The sequence below is a fragment of the Perissodus microlepis genome, chromosome 6, assembly GCF_051167445.1.
Source record: "Perissodus microlepis isolate ML-2025 ecotype Zambia chromosome 6, ASM5116744v1, whole genome shotgun sequence".
Lineage (NCBI taxonomy): Eukaryota > Metazoa > Chordata > Actinopteri > Cichliformes > Cichlidae > Perissodus > Perissodus microlepis.
The window spans coordinates 42,083,367-42,102,414 of record NC_140466.1 but is presented as its reverse complement, the minus strand read 5'-3'; the positions used below and the strand labels follow the sequence as shown (position 1 = coordinate 42,102,414).

The 19,048-nt window shown below is 42.2% G+C and overlaps 2 protein-coding genes across 5 annotated transcripts in view; one reads left to right on the top strand and one right to left on the bottom strand.

Moving 5' to 3' along the window:
* LOC146386304 (uncharacterized) overlaps positions 1-19,048 on the top strand; it is a 48,870-nt gene that overhangs the window by 13,344 nt on the left and 16,478 nt on the right. The window lies entirely within an intron of this gene.
* tmem176 (transmembrane protein 176) overlaps positions 3,788-19,048 on the bottom strand; it is a 16,050-nt gene continuing 789 nt past the window's right edge. For all 3 annotated transcript variants that reach the window (XM_084932402.1, XM_084932401.1, XM_084932400.1), the window contains 6 exons: positions 8,503-8,631; positions 7,818-7,928; positions 7,663-7,719; positions 7,390-7,539; positions 5,253-5,369; positions 3,788-4,719 (listed from right to left, as the gene is read on the bottom strand). In XM_084932402.1, coding sequence (XP_084788528.1) covers positions 4,660-4,719; positions 5,253-5,369; positions 7,390-7,539; positions 7,663-7,719; positions 7,818-7,928; positions 8,503-8,628 — 621 coding nt within the window. In that variant the 5' untranslated portion in view covers positions 8,629-8,631 and the 3' untranslated portion in view covers positions 3,788-4,659. The remainder of the gene's footprint in view (positions 4,720-5,252; positions 5,370-7,389; positions 7,540-7,662; positions 7,720-7,817; positions 7,929-8,502; positions 8,632-19,048) is intronic.

The window sequence follows — 19,048 nt, the reverse complement described above, 5'->3', positions numbered from 1 at the left end:
TGCTTGTCTGCAACCTGGTTATTCTGCGACAAAGCATGGTCAAAAAGGCTGATTAGTAATTTCAGGCAACTGTCGTTACAAGGGGCCTTTACTGTCTCATTTGATCCCGCCTGCACCTGTGTTTCTCCCGCGTGCATTGATGTCGCTAGACCATCAGCTGCAGGGGTCTGGATGTTAGCTTTAACCGGTATGAGACACTTAGACCTGGGGAGCATACGCTCTTTCATCTCAAGCTGGTACCGATTCACATGCTCCTGAATCTCACTGGCTGTCCACTTATCTGGTGCCTTGAACTTGAAAACAGCAGCAAGGGTGGGATCAGGGCAGTACTTCACAAACATCATGGCTGCCTCCTGGCAGGGATCCTCCATGTGCCGTCCGAGCCTCTTCAGGCTTTCCTCTGCTGCATCAACTGCCTTATTCAGTCTGACCCAATATTCTACAGGAGTTTCTCCTGGCACTGGAACTGTGCTGTAGAAATCGGCCATAGGCATACACGAATATGTCATGTCACTGAAATGTTGCCTCAGTATGTCATATATAACATTTGGATTCTCACAAGGTTTTAACGATGGAGTGCTTCTCAGAGTTATTCTTACAATGTCCTTGGCTTTGCCCATCAACTTGAACATTATCTCTTGGTACTGTTCCTGAAGGGGTGTTGCTCGCTTCTTGACATACATTCTCATCAGCTCCTCCCACTCACAGACTGTATGTTTATCCGACCCATCTCCTCTGAAGACTGGAGGCTCTCTCACATCTGACTGCAGGACTAGCTTTGCCCCAGTCAGGTTAAGGTAAGTGGGCTCGCTGGGTGGCTGGCTTACACTGCTCTGAGCTTGTGCGGCCCCGTCATCCCTTTCCCCACATTCCTTTTTCAACTGATCCCTAATGGTCTGCCCCACCTGTTGAGCTATATGTGTTATCAGGTCATTTAATGCTGGGTCTGCTGTGGCTGAAGGGTCTGAGAATGAGTTACCTTTACCACTACTGGAAGATGTGCAACCAAGTATGCGAGTGGAACAGAAAGCTGGGGAGCCTGCACTACGAACTGGTGTACTAGGCAACCCCTCAATTACCCTCCCTCTTCCCATGGCAAAGCTGAACCCGTCGCTTGAAACTTTTTCATCATCCATTGTTCTAACATATGTACAATGCAAACAGCAGAATTAAATTTACCTTGTAGACAACAGTCCAAAAAAGGTGCAAGTGTTTCCTCGAACGCTTGGGATTTGTGTTCAAAGCTTACATTACATTGTCCATTACAGCAACCTCTGGTGACCAAACTGATGTTGATCGCGTCTCCACGAACCACAATGAGCAAGTCTGAAGTGGTGTGGATCCGGGTCACGGCACCGCTGTAGCTGGTCTGGCCTTAAACTCTTATTGCCGTTAGTTCTCTGCGTTGTGTTGTGCGAATGACCAGAGGAGTCAGCTCTCACTTTGCCAGCTGGGTGGATTTATTCTCCCAGAACTGTTTAAAATAAAAACAAAACAGTACAGCAACTTCACTTTACTGGACTTCTGCATGAACACCTCTCCTCAGCGGGGCCTCTACGCGACTGAGGTGCAACATCACAACAAATCCAATTACCAAATAATACTGCTAAAATGTATTTATATTCATATATAACAAACGAAAATGCACTGCATCGCGAACATATAGTGACAATTACCTCATCAACAAAATTATACTTTAGGGAGACTTCATTTACCAGTGGCAATTTTACATATTTACAGTAAGTTGAAACAGTGAACATGAATCACAAACAAACAGAAGATATAACCAGTTCACATGACACAAAAATAAAAGAGGGAGCTCACATACCTGTTTAAAATAAAAACAAAACAGTACAGCAACTTCACTTTACTGGACTTCTGCATGAACACCTTCAAGGGAGAGAGAAGGATAGCGGACCACATGAGAAGCCACGTGCATGCTCCTATGCTCTCATCTGAGATTGGCTAACTAGCATGTTACAATAAAGTGCTGTACTTGGCAGAAAAACAATAATTCACACTAAAACATCAAACAGAACTGTGAGACAAAATGCACAAAGGGAACGAGCAGTGTTTGAATTACTTTTTAGTTACTTTAACTGTGTTTGTTCGCTCTGTAACTGAAAACACTAGCGTACGCTCACCTCTCCTCAGCGGGGCCTCTACGCGACTGAGGAAAATAGCGCGCAGCTACAGGAAGTGACTTCGTGGGAAGTCAAAGGTCATATAAACAAAATAAAAGCTCCCAAAATATAAATACAGAAAATAAACATATATAAATAAACACATATACATAACCAATACTGACAAAGCAAGATAACACTGCAGGATGGATCTTTGGTGAAATATAAATTATTTTTTAATACACCCGTTACACTGGCATTAGCATAACAGTGAGGTGATCAGAGGTGCCGATATGGGGGAGGGGGATGGCTTTGTATGCTCCATTTTCCTGTGTGTAGACCAAGTCCAATATGTTGTCTCCCCTTGTTGGAAAATGTACATGCTGATGAAACTTTGGGAGAACAGTTTTAAGATCAGCATGATTAAAGTCTCCTGCGAGGATGATGAAACCAGATGGAAGTCCAGCAGTTCATCTAAACAAAAGGCACTTACACCAAAACAGACATGGATGTGATTACCATAAAACAAGGTACGAACTCTCTCATGACCCTAGGATGTGTACGTATATCAGAGGGAGGCACACCGTCTTTGCAGACTGCTAAGGATCAGACATCCTATCAATATGCAATCGATTATACACCTCTAAAAATATATGGTTATATATTTCTAAGCATAAATGACAATCCACAATATAAACCTAACAAATATGAAGTCACTTTCCTATCTTGTAATAAATCTGTAGAGTTTGGTTCTAGTCTTTCACTGACTACTACTATAGACTACTGTTACGAACCCAGTAAAGAAAGGAAAAATATCCAAACAACTCCAGGCAATAAAAACCAAACAAAAATAGAAAAAATATAAATACAGCAAATTTTATTCCAAAATGTTCTAAAATGCTTCAGCGTTTTGTCCTGAAGATGGCAGCAGGAGGCCTGTAAGTGCCCTCATAATGTTTTTAATGTCTTTTTTGTCATCTTATAAACTTTAATTCTCACCGTAGAAAGAGCTGGTTATTCTTTATTTACAAAGGCCTGCAGGTTGGTCATTTTTAATAGAACAGGAAATGCCAGCACTGCAGATTTGCAGTATATACAGCAAGATAAAATGGTTAACAGAGTAGCTGTCCTTCACAAACCACCGTGTAAGTGCCCCTCTGCTGCGCGCACACAGGTTTGAAAACATCTCTCTGTGTTGGCCCTGCGTCAGTCTAACCCAGACGACACCCTGGAGCCTCCAAAGCCTCTTCAACCAAGCTGTAACAACAAACTAACAAATACTGAAACAATGATACTGTAAAGTCTGTCTCCACAGAGATGCTAAGGTGAATAACAAAAGTGAGAAAGAAGCTCCAAGTGAAACTGAGAGAACTCAAAAGGACTGACAGGAATCACAATGTGGCTCATTCCCCTGTGCAGCACTGCTAAACTGGAAGTTTGGGTTCTCCCACTATTCAAATTCCACTTTAATCTCAGGGCAAGTTGTTAAATTTACTTTAGTATAGAACACTTTCTGGTCTTTTTGACCACTCAGAGCACTTTACATACATACCTGTGAGCTATAAAATTAGTCTCAAGTGAGAATGCTAACACCCGATGACAGTAGAGGTGCTTCATTTGTTGCACAGTCCAGTGTTGACAGTGTGCCTTTTTGTCTCACACAGTGGGTTTGATGTTTTTATTCATTTATGACGTTTTCAAATTTTACACAAAATACTGTCAAAGATGGCACGAACAATTCTCTTAACACCAATCTTATCACAATAACATTTTTATTTGAAACATAGTCTAAACACTGCACACAATATTGTATCCTATGTGCCACACCTACGTTTAAACCTGAAAGAGGAAAAAAACCTGGACTGGACTGTGAAAAAGAAGTCCCAGGGTTTGTTTCTGACTGGGTGCCTTCTTCATGCAGGTACGTTTCTTCCACATTTAGTGAAGTTTCTTGTTTATGTCATTTGAAAATTGCAGAACCTTTTCTCTTGATTACAAAATCAGGATCTTTCAGCTGTGAAATTCTTCAGATACAAAAACCATGATCCGTTTTTTCTTTCAAGGCAGTGCATTTCTATATGGTCCCTGTATGCTTTATTTATCCCCAAGGGGCAATTAACAAACAATTGCCCCTTGGGGATAAATTGTTTGTTAATTGCCCCTTGGTCAACTATTCAGCAGTTGTGACTGGACATAGCCGAACGCTCCACATACATACATATGTGACATCATGTGCCACACATAACAAGTACGGTTGTGTCTTAGAGGACAATACCAGAATAAAAAGTCTTTAGTCTTGGATAAAAATGCGTCCCTGCACACATGGCTGCACTTAGACTGTGATGTGCCGTCCACGAACCATTACTCCAGTGTTGAACAGTTATTACGTCTGTGTAAAAGGCCCTTGACAGAACTGGCACACTTGTGTAAACATGCCAGGTAGCAGAGTAAATAAGTGGTAGATGTAAGGGGTTAGACAAACTCAAGACTTTCAATCATCAGGACACAGATGATCAATCAGTCAAAGGATAACTGATCAGTTCAGGTCGGGCGATGTAAGCAGTGTTGAAGTGGGTGGAGCTGCTTCACCGAGAGGCTGAAAAAGAAAGAGATTCGGTGTTTCAGACATCTTTCCAAATCACAACCGAGTTGGCAAAAGTACAGACATTCTGTACTTAAGTAGAAGTCCAGATACTACTGTTAAAAAATACTCCAGTAAAGGTTGAAGTACTGATTCAACTCATTTACTCGAGTAAAAGTAAATAGTACAGACTCCAACATGTACTCAAAGTAAGACAGCAAATAGTAGTTCTTTGGAGCGCATTTCTATTTTTGTGCAAAGCATAAAGTTGATGTGAAGGTGTAATTCAGTCAGTGGATCTCAGCATCATCAGCTAAAATTCATATGAATCTCTGACCATGAACCCACAGCCACTGTGCACCAGTCACACACTGGCCTTTACTTTAAACCCATCGCAGTGAAGCAAACCAACCTGTTTATCCTGCACTAACCTGCAGAGGATTGTCATGCAGCATACAAAATGTTGAGATGGGTATTGTAGCTGACATTGTTGCAGATTTGATCCAGATGCACTTTGAGTATGAAGAGTTTGAGAGCTAGATACTTACAGTGTATGATACAAAGCTACGCCTCTGCCTGAAGAGAAGGACACAGAGAATGGCAGCGATGACTGTCTGGGCCAGAGTGAAGACAAGGAGGGACGACTTCACTCCCCTGCTCAGCCTCTGTTGTGAAAAGTACATACATTTCACACAAGATGCATTAATTATTGCACAATGCTGTTTTGCATTTATCCATGCTCGGTGCCATTACTTATGCTTTTGCTGTATACAAGCAAAGTAATCCATCCATCGATCTACTTAAACTAATGAATAAATGTCTGGATGGATCATTAACATGAATGATGAATTATTTTAAGTCTATATTCTATATTTTATTGAAAAGAGTATGAAGGCAAGTGGGAAATTCTTATTTTGAAATTCTTTATCATATTTCTTGTTTCATAATGGTCCAAATGTTTTCTGTGTGTGGTCTCCAGACAGGCTAGTTTCGTGCTCATTTACTATTAAGCTGTGTCTTGGATATGTGCAGAATGGGTTTTGGTAAATAAGCATCATCTGTAAAAAACCCCAAAACAAACATCTGCATGACAGCATTTGTTGCTCCAAAACCCAGATGTATGTTCAGAATGAGTTGGTCCTTCACAGATGTAAAACCTAAACATAGATGCACTATTGCACTCCTACACCATCAGAAACGCTGTCTATAGTCTGTGTCCTCCAACAAGATAACTGCCCATTGAAAAACTGTTTCATAAGTGTCGTAAGACAGTTTTCCAATTCTTATCAGTCCATCTTAAATCAGCTCACGTCCAGGGAAGTTGGAGAAGTGTCTCGACTGTGTTTACATCTGTTTTTTCTTTGCATGGAACAATTTTAACTTGCATTTGTGGCTACAGTGGACTGTATTAACTGAGCCCACACAGTGATTTCCAACACAGGCTTGTATCTGTTTTTAATATCACCACTATTTCATATAGTAGTCAGCACTGTCCTTGGCCTAACAGAGATGTTTCGTCAATCAGTAAAACACTCCACAGAGCTGGCCCTCCAGTCAAACCCATTAACACTGAAGAAGGGCCTTGGTTAGGACATGGTGAGAACCCTAAGGTCACTCTAACACAGCCCCTTACAGAAATGCTTGCGCTCTAGCTGCGGACATAGCCTCACCATTCCAGGGCTTGGTTTTTTAGCATAGACACGTACTAGATACTGGGTGGGAATCGAACGTACGACTCCCGCTCCAAAGGTGTGTAGTCTTACCACTAGACTAACCAGCTACTTTTCTTGAGTGGGCCAGACACTCACACATCATAAACCATTCACTCGTACTTTGTACAGTGTAGTATTGTACAAATCATGGTGTCGTACAAGAGAAGTCCAATAAAATGCTTAAAACCCAGAATGTTTGTGGAAACTCAAAGAAGACTCAGGGCTCCAACTGCATTGAGGCTGTGACTTTGAATATTTCTGCCGCAACTGCAGCTCATCAAGCCATCACCAGCTGCACTGATTACCTTCTCCATGAGCGTCCTATTTAGCAGTGCGGCTGAGCTACAGTCAGTGCTGGATTATTGAGTTTACCCTCGTTAGTATGGCCGTGTTCATCTGTGTTTTTGAACCTCACTTGTTGTGGATACCTTTGCCGACATGTGTGTTTGTTTTGTTACCAGGGAGCGGAGCGTTTTTCTTCACTTGGACGGAGTCACGGATTAGGAGCACAAGAGGGAAGTGTGTGTTGGAGCTATGGGTCGGAGCACGGATTGTTTGGAACTTTTTTTACGTATAGATCTAACTATACTGTAGAAGCACTTCATCTTAATAATTTATTTCTAATTATATTTTATATATTATGGGGATGGCTAAATGCTTAAATATGCAATCCATACACTGGACATGTCACTATTACTCAGGATGTAAGCGCAAAAAAGAGTATTATGCTTTACACAATTACAAAAAGACAGAAAACAACTACAAACTGAAACACGTACTAAGAGACAACAAAATGAATACAAAGTAACACAAAAATCTCTACAAAGAGAAAAAAATGAGTGTACAAAATGACAGAGAAAAAGACTACAGGGACACAAAAATGATAGACACACAACAAAAATGTGCAAATTAAGTACAAAGAAATCCAGAATGACAGGTACTGAAAGACACCCAGAATAGTTTAAGGACCAACCGTCTCGTAGTGCTTTTCGTCACATCTGTTGTCTTCTGTAGTTTTCGTACAAGGCTCCTCGGGATTCTTGTTCATGTCCACAGAGTAGATGATCACAGCCACCACTGACAGCATAACAGACACCATGCTTATCATGAGACACAGCTGCAGCTGAAACCCCGCCCCCCCAAAAACATTTTACTTTAGTATGTTAGCTTTTTCTAAATCTTGTGCTGTTGTTCAGTTATTTTCAACTTAGCTGAAACAATGTTTCAAGTTTTAGAAGAGACTCACAATCTTCATGGTGCAGTGTTTGTCCAAGAATATTGCGATTCCTCCTGCTGTGATGAACTGCGAGCAGGAAAATTCATTTATTAATATACCATTAACCCCCCACATGCACACGCACACACACACACACACACACACAGACACACACACAAACTCACCATCAGGCCGCTCCACCAAGGAACTCCCAGGGCGACCACCTCTGTGAACTCAGTGAAGAGCAGAGGAATGGAGTAGGACATGACCATCAGTCCTAGCATCACCTGACTAACCTGGGATGCACGCACACACACACACACACACACACACACACACACACACACACACACACACACACACACACACACACACACAGAGATTACTATCAAACAGCTCTCTGACATGCTGCATCCTCATCCATGTGAAACATGGAGGTGGTAATTCCATTCAATTCCATTCAATTCCATTTGTACACCAGTAATAACAAAGACAACTGAATTAAGGTGCTTCATATGGCAATGTAAAGACCCCACAGCATTGCAGAGACATCTCTAACAATCAGATGACCGCTGTGAACAAGCACTTAGCGAAGATGTAAAGAAAGGATTCCCTTTTAATAGGATGCAACCGCCACCAGAACTTGACCAATGGAGGGGCAGCCATCGGCCAAGACTGGCTGTGGAGTAATGAACCAAAAGGATTGCAAAGGTAGGCAAGGACAAAATACACACTATGGAGTGGAAAGGACAAAAGCTAATGACATGTAGAAGTGGCATATAAATGCATGGGGAGGGGAAAAGAAATCAAAATACAGACGTTCTGTATCCACACATATACAAACACAACTACACAGAGGTCAAAACTCACCCCCAGACATTTGGGTTCTCCTTTCTGGATGGCATTCTTCAGTGCCTGTTGTCTCTCAGCAAGCTTGAGAGTATTCGGGTCTTCCAGCACCCGTACTGTGAGATCCCTGGAGACTGACACTGCCATCACCTGCAATGAGCAGCAAAGCACCCACTGCACTCATCTTGCAAATCAAATCACATGCTCTGCAGAATTGTGCAGGGAACATTGGGGGAGCTGCAGAACTTTCCTACATCACATATGCAGACTTTTAGTAGTCTATGTTCCATTTAATTATATCCCCACAAAGTGTGTAGATAGCAGATATTTGTCTCTTTACTACCATCTCCTGGAAAAAAGGCAAAACAATGACTCACCATCATTTTTAAAACTGTGTACATGCTGTTGTAAAATGCAAGCACAGAGATGTAGCATAGTTGCATTTAGCATCGGGTTCATGAACACTGCAAAATGCTATAAAAGATCCAGAAATCAAAGCCTTACCTGCAGTTACTATAAGTACTAACATTGTGAAGAACTACCTGTCCTCTGTGACTATTACAGACTTAAGACAGGAACACTGGTTTCAACTTTGAGGCTGCACAATGCATGAAAATGGGCAAGTATTAAGATATTAGAAGCTACAGTCTGTCTGTGTTCCAGTGAGCCATCACCTTTGGCTCTGTACTAGTGGATCTCAAGACATTTGAATGATATGAAGAAGTTCATTTGTATGTAATTTTGATGATCATTGCTGATAGGAAACGAAAACAAGAATCGAATGTGTCAATTTATGGTTTGATTGTCAGGTTCGGGGTTTTGTGTTCGTTCTTCTCCTCTCTCTTATCCTAAGAGTCTGTCTCTGAGTCTGTCCAAAGAGTTTGCCGCTTTCCTCTGAAACCACATCTAGAATCCCCACTCGGTAAAGAGAAGGACAAAGCAGTAACGTACCTGCCTGCCCACTCTCTACCACTGTTTGTATCTGGAATTTGCAAACCTGCCCACTCTTTGGTGACTTGTTCAAAGGGATGAGCCTGAGGCCCGTGAGGAACTATTTCACAGAATCAACTTTTTTAGGATTTCCTTACCTGGATGATTGAGGATGCGTCAAGATCATTTCACTGAGATTAAGAATTGATCATGAACTCTGTGAACAAGAAAAGAACTAGCCCTGACCTTGTCTATTCTTCCATCCATTCTGGCACTGTAAGCGTTGGATCCCTGATCAAGGTTTTTAAGATATCGAATGCTTCCGCAGTCTTCCAGGCCCTAGTAAACAATATGTATTACAGTCTTTTTGTGTTTGTATACCTTGATGATATTCTCATCTTCTCTAAGGAGCAGTATTGTGAGCATGTGAGTTGGTTTGTATCAGCATGTGTCAAGGCAGAAAAGTGTGTTTTCACACTGTTGCTTTGTATGAACAGCAGATGTAGACAATGCCTTCATGAAACTGAGACAGCTCCTCTCCTATTTTGATCCAACCTGACTCACACAATCAGTTTGTGGAGTTACACACTTGTGACTGTGGGGCAGTGGCAATCCTTTCCCAGTGTGGTGACCCACATGGTAAGTGCCACCCATGTTCTTTCTTCTCCTATCATTTGTCTTCCACTGAGCAGAATTATGACTTAGATAAACTTAAGCTCCTAGCACTTACGTTAGCTGTGCAGACCCCATTTGGAGGGGGGCAAAGAGCCTTTTGTTTGTACAAATGATCAGTTATTTAATATTGAACACATTTTTAAATGAATTTTATAACATTTGTACTGATCACCAAATCTATTGTATTTTTAACAAATTATTACATCTTAGAATTTTTGTTATTTTTAACATTTTTGCATATTATTTTAGTTTGTTTTAGTTCATTTCCACTTGCATCAAAGGATTTAAATAAATAACAAACATGTTCCATGTACCTCAAAGTCACTAAATCTGTTCTCAAACTCCCAAAAATGGAGGAAACAGTTTCATGATCATTAATATGCAAATTGCCATGACTGTTGCTCAACAACACATTGATCAACAACCACTGATCAATAACCATGAGTCCCATTCACAGAGAGTTGAATGGCTGCAATCACAGCATTGTAAGATGGAGACAGATGTACCCTTAGGCCCCCTCCTCGATTCAGAGATGGTCTTTCCCTTTTCACGTAAATGGCCTCCTTGACTCCGCCCTCAAACCAGCGTCCCTCCCTGTCCAGGATGTTACATCCTCATCATTGAAAGAGTGTCCACTGGCCTGTAGGTGTGAATAGACTGCAGAGTCCTGGCCTGACGAGGCGGCTCTTCTGTGTTGTGCCATCCGCTTCGCTAGAGGTTGTTTGGTTTCCTCGATGTATAAATCACAGCAATCCTCCAGTGTACACTATACTGTGCTGTTTGTGCAGGCAGACCCGATCCTTGGGGTCGAGGCCCCAAATGGGAGCATTGCCATTAAGAAGCACTATCATTCAGCACTGACTGCATGGAGGGAAAGTGCAGGACTGTAAATGTATGGAAAAAATGTTCTTCTGAGCTTCAAATGCATTTATGGTACTTATCATGTCAGCAACTGTCTTACCTTTTGATTGACAGTTCAAATGGATCAGGACCCAATGATATCAGTTAAAAATGCAAGGTCAAGCATCCACTCAGTGTCCTTGAGATGTCTTTCCCTTTGGTCTGCACGAACTGCATGAACTCCTTGATTTCACCCAAAAGTGACAAAAAATAACATACACCCATCCCCTGCTTAGTCATCAGATCTCTCTGTGTAGTAACAGGTCACCGTGTTCAGCTGAAAGTTCCTCCAATAGGACGCCTGCTGGTGAATGGTGCAGTGGTTAGGCAGACATTTTGACAAGTCTATGTTACTATTGCATTGAGCAACGAAGCCTGCATGTCAGCATGTCACGGTAGGAGCCCCGTGAGTAGTCTCCGACACCAGCTTTTTTAATGGTACCTTGTTCTCCATGAAGAACCTCTTCACTGCATGTAGATGTCAACTCCCTCTGTTGTTGTCTTTGGGGGCAGTAGTGTGAAATCATCAAACACCATTTGACAGACATGATCATCTGCGATGTACTGCTGCTGTCCACAGACTCATCGTGCTGGATGTTGAACTACTAACCAGATCCTGGTCAAGTTCTCAGATATAGCTGACACTCTTCTCACCACTGTACTCGCCCCCAGTTACACATATTTATGTAATTGATATTAGGACCATTCTTCTGAAGTGTTTGAACAGAGTGTTTGCAATTATTATCACTGTGCCCTCCAAAATCTCTTTGCAGCTCTGAATGAAGCTTCAGTTGCTTTTTGTGACTTTTCACCAGACTTGTAAAAACAAAAAAAGACTTCTGGTTGCCCAAAGCTGCCTTTAATTCGTCGACTTTTCTGTTCATGATGGTGGGTAGTTAGCATGGAGGCTTGCATGAAGTGCACTGAAGTGTCTCTCCACTTTGTGCCGCTTTGCCATCGCCACAGTTGCCCCCAGTGCTGGGGAGTAATTGAATACATGTACCAGCGTTACGTATTTAAAATACGAAATATGAGTAACTGTATTTCGTTACAGTTACCGCTTAAAAAGGTGGTATTCCGAATACAGTTACTTTGTTGAAATAAATGGATTACACGACGGTCTTTTCCTGTTTCATATGTTAGGCTATGGCCTCTCTATTTTTGGTAATTCCACGCTGGTGGAAACCCAAGCGAAACGCAGTAAGAGGCTCAATGCCTGTGTCTCAATGTCACGGCCCATGTCACCTCTACTTGCAGCCGCATAATGACGTGAAGAAATATTTTTAAAAAAATTATTATTCAAAAAATTATTTAATATGAAGGCAATATGAGCAGAGTGTTACAGGCATAGCCCTATACCCGTTATGTGCAAAAAAACGGAGAGTGGAAAAGTACGAGTTGTCATCGAGCAGAAACGGGAGCTGGAAGCATGTAAATATAATAATAACCACTGCAGCCAAAAACAGTGCCTGACGAGCCCAGCTGTAAGTAAGCTATTAAGACTCGACTGTACACCGTGTTCCTGTTTTCCTCCAAAACAATAAGTTCTGTTGCAGCAGCCTTTCAACGCCTCTCTCTGTCTCAGTTTTCAGCTACAAGCCCGACACGAACCCGATGTATTAGCCAGAGGTCCCTTTACTACGGTTCGGAGCCGCGGACCTGTTTTATATACGCGCGGAATAGTTTTCTATACGAGATCACTGCTAAAAGTGCAGTCCCACACCGGTTGCCCCGCAAATGAGACATACACACTTTTCTTTAACTGTTAGATTAAAGATTTTTGTTTTCCATGTTTTTCTGAAAGAGTGAAAGCCACATCCAGCTCCTCATTGGAGCTACGCCCGCTGTCTCATCTCAGCAAAGAGCAAGACGGCAATTTGTCTTGATATTGAACCTCAGACCTCAGACAAGGTCCGAGATCATATATAGATACCGTTCTGTTTTAAATATGTTCATATGCTAATGAGACAAGTAAGTGGAAATTGTATTTCTATTGTTATACATCAGAAAATTGTGAAGCTTTTATTTTGACATCCGGATAGACAGGAAAGCCTTTATCTTGACATGTGCATAGACAGGAACAGTGGGTCAGGATTCCAGCACCACCTGACTGTCGGCCCAGGAACTGTGAGAGAGTAGCGGTGGGGAGGTGCGGGAAATTTGAAGGTGGACATTCCATACGGTTTGAGTGAATTGTTTGGTTTTTGGACTTTGGACTACGGATTTGGATCACGAGTTTGGCAGTTGGCATAAACTGGTGTGTGACTGGCTGGAATGGTGTCTCTGGTAGATGAGGACGATGAAATGGATTTTGGTGAATGGACCCTGGTTGCTGGCGGGGGAAGATCAGGAAGAGGGAGAAGCAGGGGAGAGGAGGCAAGTTTGGTTGGGTTGCAGACCAGTAAACGGAGTTTGGAAGAGAACAGCTCAGATGAAGGGTCCAGGGTCATGAGGAAGAAGATGGTGAGGGAGGAATTTAAGATAATTTTGAAATTCAGGAAGGAGGATGAGGAAGTGCAATTGAGCCCAATAGCGGCGTCTAGAGAATTGGAAAAGAAGTTTGGAGAGGTTTTTTTTAGCTAAGGTTCTAAGGGATGGGAATTATTGGTAGTGGTCAAGTCAGAAGAACAGCTAAACAAGGTGTTGAGTGCTGAAAGTATCTGTAAAAGGACAGTACAAGCGAGAAGGACATTAAATGGGTGATTACAGGTATCCCGGTAGGATTTGGAGAAATTAAAGTGGTGTATTTAGGGAGGAGAGGTCAGCAAAGTAAAGAGACTGGGGAAATGGGGAAAGGGTTGGTAGTTTCAGTCTTGTTGGAATTTGAAGGTACTGTAATGCCAGACAGGGTTAAAATAGGGTGCATGAGCTTTCCTGTGAGAGTATTTGTGCCACCGCCCCTTAGGTGCTATAAATGCCAGAGATATGGGCACATTGCTGTAGTCTGTAAGGGCAAGCAGAAGTGTCCCAAGTGTGGGGGTGAGCACAGATTTGAGGAGTGTGGAGATAATGTTCAGGATAAATGCAGTAACTGTGGGGGGCAACATAGGGTGAGTTTTGGAGGCTGTGAGGTAAGGAAGAAGGCCATGGAGGTTGGGCAGGTCAAGGTTACTCACAACATAAGTTACGCTGAGGCAGTCAGGAGGGTTCAGAGGGGAAAAGATGGACCGGGAAAAGTTCAGTCTGGGTTAACTCTGGAAGTTGTTCAAGTGCATGGAACTCACCCCGGTCTGACAGTAGAGAAGTTGATTTTGTTCATTGCATATGTCATAAATTGTTCAGATCAAGTGAAACATAAGACAGAGAAAATAAAAATAATAGTGAAAGGGGCAGAGAGGTTTTTCGGTATTAAAGACATATCTTGGAGAACATTAATAAAAGACTTGGAGGGGAAGGGGGAGCGGAAGGATCAGGGGAGAGGACAATATGATTATTTTAAAGTGGAATGCTAGAAGTTTGATTGCTAATGGTCAAGAGTTTAAAGGATTTTTTTTAAATGCAAAAGGAAACCAGATATAATCTGTGTACAGGAGTCATGGCTGAAGCCTAATTTGGATTTTGTTATCAAAGGATATGATGGGGTTTGGAGGGATAGGAAGGAGGGTAATGGAGGAGGTTGTGTGACATTTGTGAAACGAGAGATTCAATATAGAGTGGTAGCTATTGGTAGACAGTTAGAATATATAGTATTGGAAATTTGGGGAGGAATTGGGAGCGTTAGAGTGGTAAACTTTTATAATCCAGGTGGCAAATTAATAGAAGTGGAGGAACTGGATACATATTTAAGGGGGAAAGTGATCTGGTGTGGGGACTTTAATGCTCACAGTTCTTTATGGGGCTATAGTTGTGATCGGAATGGGGAAGTGATTGAGGAGTTGTTGGATTTGAAGAATTATGTGTTTGAATGATGGCAGTAGTACTCGGGTAAATGTTAGAACGGGGGTTGAATCAGCTATTGATCTTACGTTAGTGTAGGATTCATTGGCAGGCTTATGTTCATGGGAGGTACTGAAAATGACAACAATAGGAGTGATCATTATCCTATAATGATTGAGGTGAAGCTAAGCATTAAGAAACAGGTGCTTTAGTGAGGCTAATTGGGATGTATTTAGGGTAATTAGTGCACAAGAATTTCAAAAGATTGATATGGATGTAGGGGTGGACGATTCAAAGGATTCAATTTGTAAAGCCATTTTAGAAGCGGCGAGCAGAGCGAGCAAGAGAAAAGGGAGTAGTGGGAAAAGGAAGATTGTGCCATGGTGGACGAAGGAGTGTGATAAGGTGATTAAATATCGAAATAAGATTTTTAAGAAATTAAAGGGAAATCCTATCTATCAGAATCTTGTTGAATTTAAGCAGTTAGAGAACAATTAAGAATGCAAAGAGGGACTTTTGGAGGGGTTTTTGTAATTCAATGGGGAGGGAGACAAAAATTCACAGCATATGGGCTATGATTAGTAGGATGAATGGTTTAAAAGGGAGTATGGTTATCCAGTCTTGAAGGACGAAGAGGTGACAGTAGTAAAGGATGAAGAAAAGGTTAACATGTTGGCAAAAGTGTTCGTTAAAATCCATAGCACAGGGAACGTTAGTGAAGAAGAAGGGGGAAAGAAAGGACAATTATGGAGAACAGAGATTTATTGGATATGGTGGAGGATATGGATGATCTGGTGAATACGCCTTTTACTAAGTCAGAGTTGCACCGAGTGCTTCGGAGCCAGGGAAAGATCAGGTGTGCTATATTATGATAGACCATCTTAGTGAGTCAGCAAAAGAGAAGTTAGTGGCGTTGTATAATAGGGTTTGGGAGGGTGGGAAGCTGCCACAAAGTGGGAAAGAGGCTGTGGTGGTGCCTATACGTAAGCCAGGGAGGGATGGTACCTACCAAGCCAGGTAATTATAGACCGATAGCTTTAACATCACATATTTGTAAAGTTGTGGAGAGAATGGTAAATGAGAAAATGAGAGATTAATGTATTATGTAGAAAGCAGAGGGTTTCTATCTAAATATCAAAGTGGATTTAGAAGAGGGAGAAGTACTATGGATCCAGTATTGTGTTTGGAGCATGAAATTAGGAGGGCTTAAATAAATAGTGTGTGGTGGCAGTGTTTTTCGATATAGAGAAAGCTTATGATATGATGTGGAGAGAAGGTTTGTTAATCAAAATCCGTAAATTGGGTATTAAGGGGTGGATGGATTTTGGATTTTTTAAAGGGTAGGCAAATATGAGTGAGAATTGGAAAGAATTATTCGGAGAGGTTTTCTGTAGAGAACGGGACCCCTCAGGGGAGCATAGTGAGTCCTTTGTTATTTTCTATAATGATTAATGATGTGTTTAATGACATAGAGGGTGGGGTGGGATGTTTACTTTTTGCTGATGACGGAGCCTTATGTAGGAGAGGGAGGAATGTTGGTTTTGTTGTATAGAAGTTACAGGAAGCAGTTGGTAAAGTGGAAGAATGATCGTATAGGTGGGAATTCAAATTTTCAGTTGATAAGATAAGACAAACACAATGTTTTTTTACAAGGAAGAGGGTTAGTGAAGAAGTTAAGCTGAACCTATATGGTGTAGAATTAGAAAGAGTGAGGAAGTTTAAGTTTCTGGGTTTGTGGTTTGATGAGAGGGTAACTTGGGGTGCACACATTCAGGAGTTGGTGGGTAAGTATAAAAAAGTTTTGAATATTTTGAGGTGTTTGGTTGGGAAGGATTGGGGAGCGGATAGGGAATCCCTGAGGGCCGTATACACTGGGTTGGTGAGGTCAATGTTAGACAGGGGTGGGCAATTCCAGGCCCCGAGGGCCGGTGTCCTGCAGGTTTTAGATCTCACCTTGGGTCAACACACCTGAATCACATGATTAGTCCGTTACCAGGCCTCTGGAGAACTTCAAGACATGTTGAGGAGCTAATTTAGCCATTTAAATCAGCTGTGTTGGTTCAAGGACACATCTAAAACCTGCAGGGACACCGGCCCTCGGGGCCTGGAATTGCCCACCCCTGATGTTAGATTATGGTTGTGTGGCATATAACTTGGCAGCAGACACTACTCTTGGGAAGTTAGATTTTATTCAGTATCAGGTGTTGAGACTTTGTACAGGGGCATTTAAGACAACTCCTACTGTAGCCTTGCAGGTGGAGATGGGGGAAATGCCACTAGAGTTGAGGAGGGAACAGCTTAGATTGACTTATTGGGAAAACTTACAGGGTCAGGGGAAGGATCACCCTGCACTAGAAGTACTTAAACCTTGCTGGGAGAAAGGCAGGAGGGAGTTAAAGAGCTTTGGATGGTGTTACACCGCTCTGCAGCTCCTAATCTCCTCAATGTGTTCAGCTGGTGCTAATTGGCCACACCTAGTCAGGTGTGGATAAAAGCATACCTGAGGTAGGCTTCCCAGAAGCTCACTATTCTTTGCCTTGGTGGCACCAGCCATTTTAGCCAACCTGCAATGCCATTTTAAGATAAACCTCTTTTCACTAACGCTCTGGTATTCGTCTCCTTTTTTATGTTGCGGCTTTTGAGCAGGGTTGTAACATAAGTGGGGGCTCGTCCGGGATTGTTTGGACATTTTTTTGGGACTGAAATCAGTTTGTTTTACTTTTAAGTGGGTGGGTGAAGGTGTTCCCTTTAGTAAGTGTGTTTTAGCTGGGTAGCTGTGCTGCCTTTCCATCGCAGCACTTGTTTGTTGTTTTGCTTTGTTGTTGTTTGGTGGTACACCACTGAAGACTAGGTAGGTAAAGTTAGGGTTTTATTGTTTTTAGCGTTTTAGGTTGGGAGTTGCACATAGTAAATCAGTGGCACCAAACTTGGCAGGAGGTTTGAGACCATTAATTCTGGTCTTGTAGCTGAGGCAGGTAGGCCGTTTTTAAGTTGGCATTGCGTGTACATCATGTGTGTGCATCTAATGTCAGTGTGGATGGATGCTAATGACATCCTCATAAGGTGAGTGTTTTGTGCTGTGGCCTTTATTGTGGCAGAGCATGTGGCTACTCTGGTTAGATCACTTTTGAGCAATCATTGTGTGGCCATAGCTCTCTGTTTGTGGTTGGTCACTAGCATGCTTTCTTTACTGAACTTGGAGTTTAAAGTGACTTGTTGTGGTATAGGGCCACTTGTATGTGACCATTTGTGTGGTGGAGACAACAGATCAGTTGGTTGTGATTATTTGTTGCTACTTTTGGTTTTGTGTTGTAGCAGGTCAAGTAATTATTTTGGGTTTGACTGTTGTGCTCCTTTGTGTTGGTCACTGTCGTGCTCCTTTGTGTTGGTCACATGTTACTTTTTGTGCGTTCAGTGTGGTAACTTCAAAATCCTCATGCAGGGGCGTCCCTGTTTAAAAATGCCAGCTAAAGAAATGTGAGTATTTAGTTCTATGTTAGAGCTGGTAATAAAGTGCTTAAGTTTGTGCTTTGGCTCAAGCTTATGTTTGAGGGATCAAGGTCCAGAGGGGCTTTTTAAAAATTTAGGGGTCCTAGAGGAACCCTTTTGAGGGAGGAGGTGTTACGCAACCAGCTCCTCTGCAGCCCCTAATCTCCTCAATGTGTTCAGCTGGTGCTATTCGTCTCCTTATGTTGCGACCCTGCTCTAAAGCCACAACATAGAAAAGGAGACGAATACCACAGTGTTAGTGAGAAGAGGGTTTTATCTTAAAATGGCATTGCAGGTTGGCTAAAATGGCTGGTGCCACCAAGGCAAAGACTAGTGAGCTTCTGGGAAGCCTACCTCAGGTATGCTTTTATCCACACCTGACTAGGTGTGGCCAGTTAGAACCAGCTGAACACAGTGAGGAGATTAGGGGCTGCAGAGCGGCATAACAGATGGGTGGTTGGGGGAAGAAAGAAGGAACTTAAATTGGATCAGTTTGACATCTGTCAACAAGTGCCATGGCCTGTAATCCCTTCATGGATACTTTCTGAAGCAGCTGTAGGTTTTGCTTTATTGCACCAGAAGAGTAAGAACAGGGCAGGCGGTCTAGACTTAAATTCAGTTCAGGGTTACATTGAACAGTAATGTGGGTATGTGCAAGTATATACGTGTGCTTCAAAGAATCCAGCCAGTCAAGTGG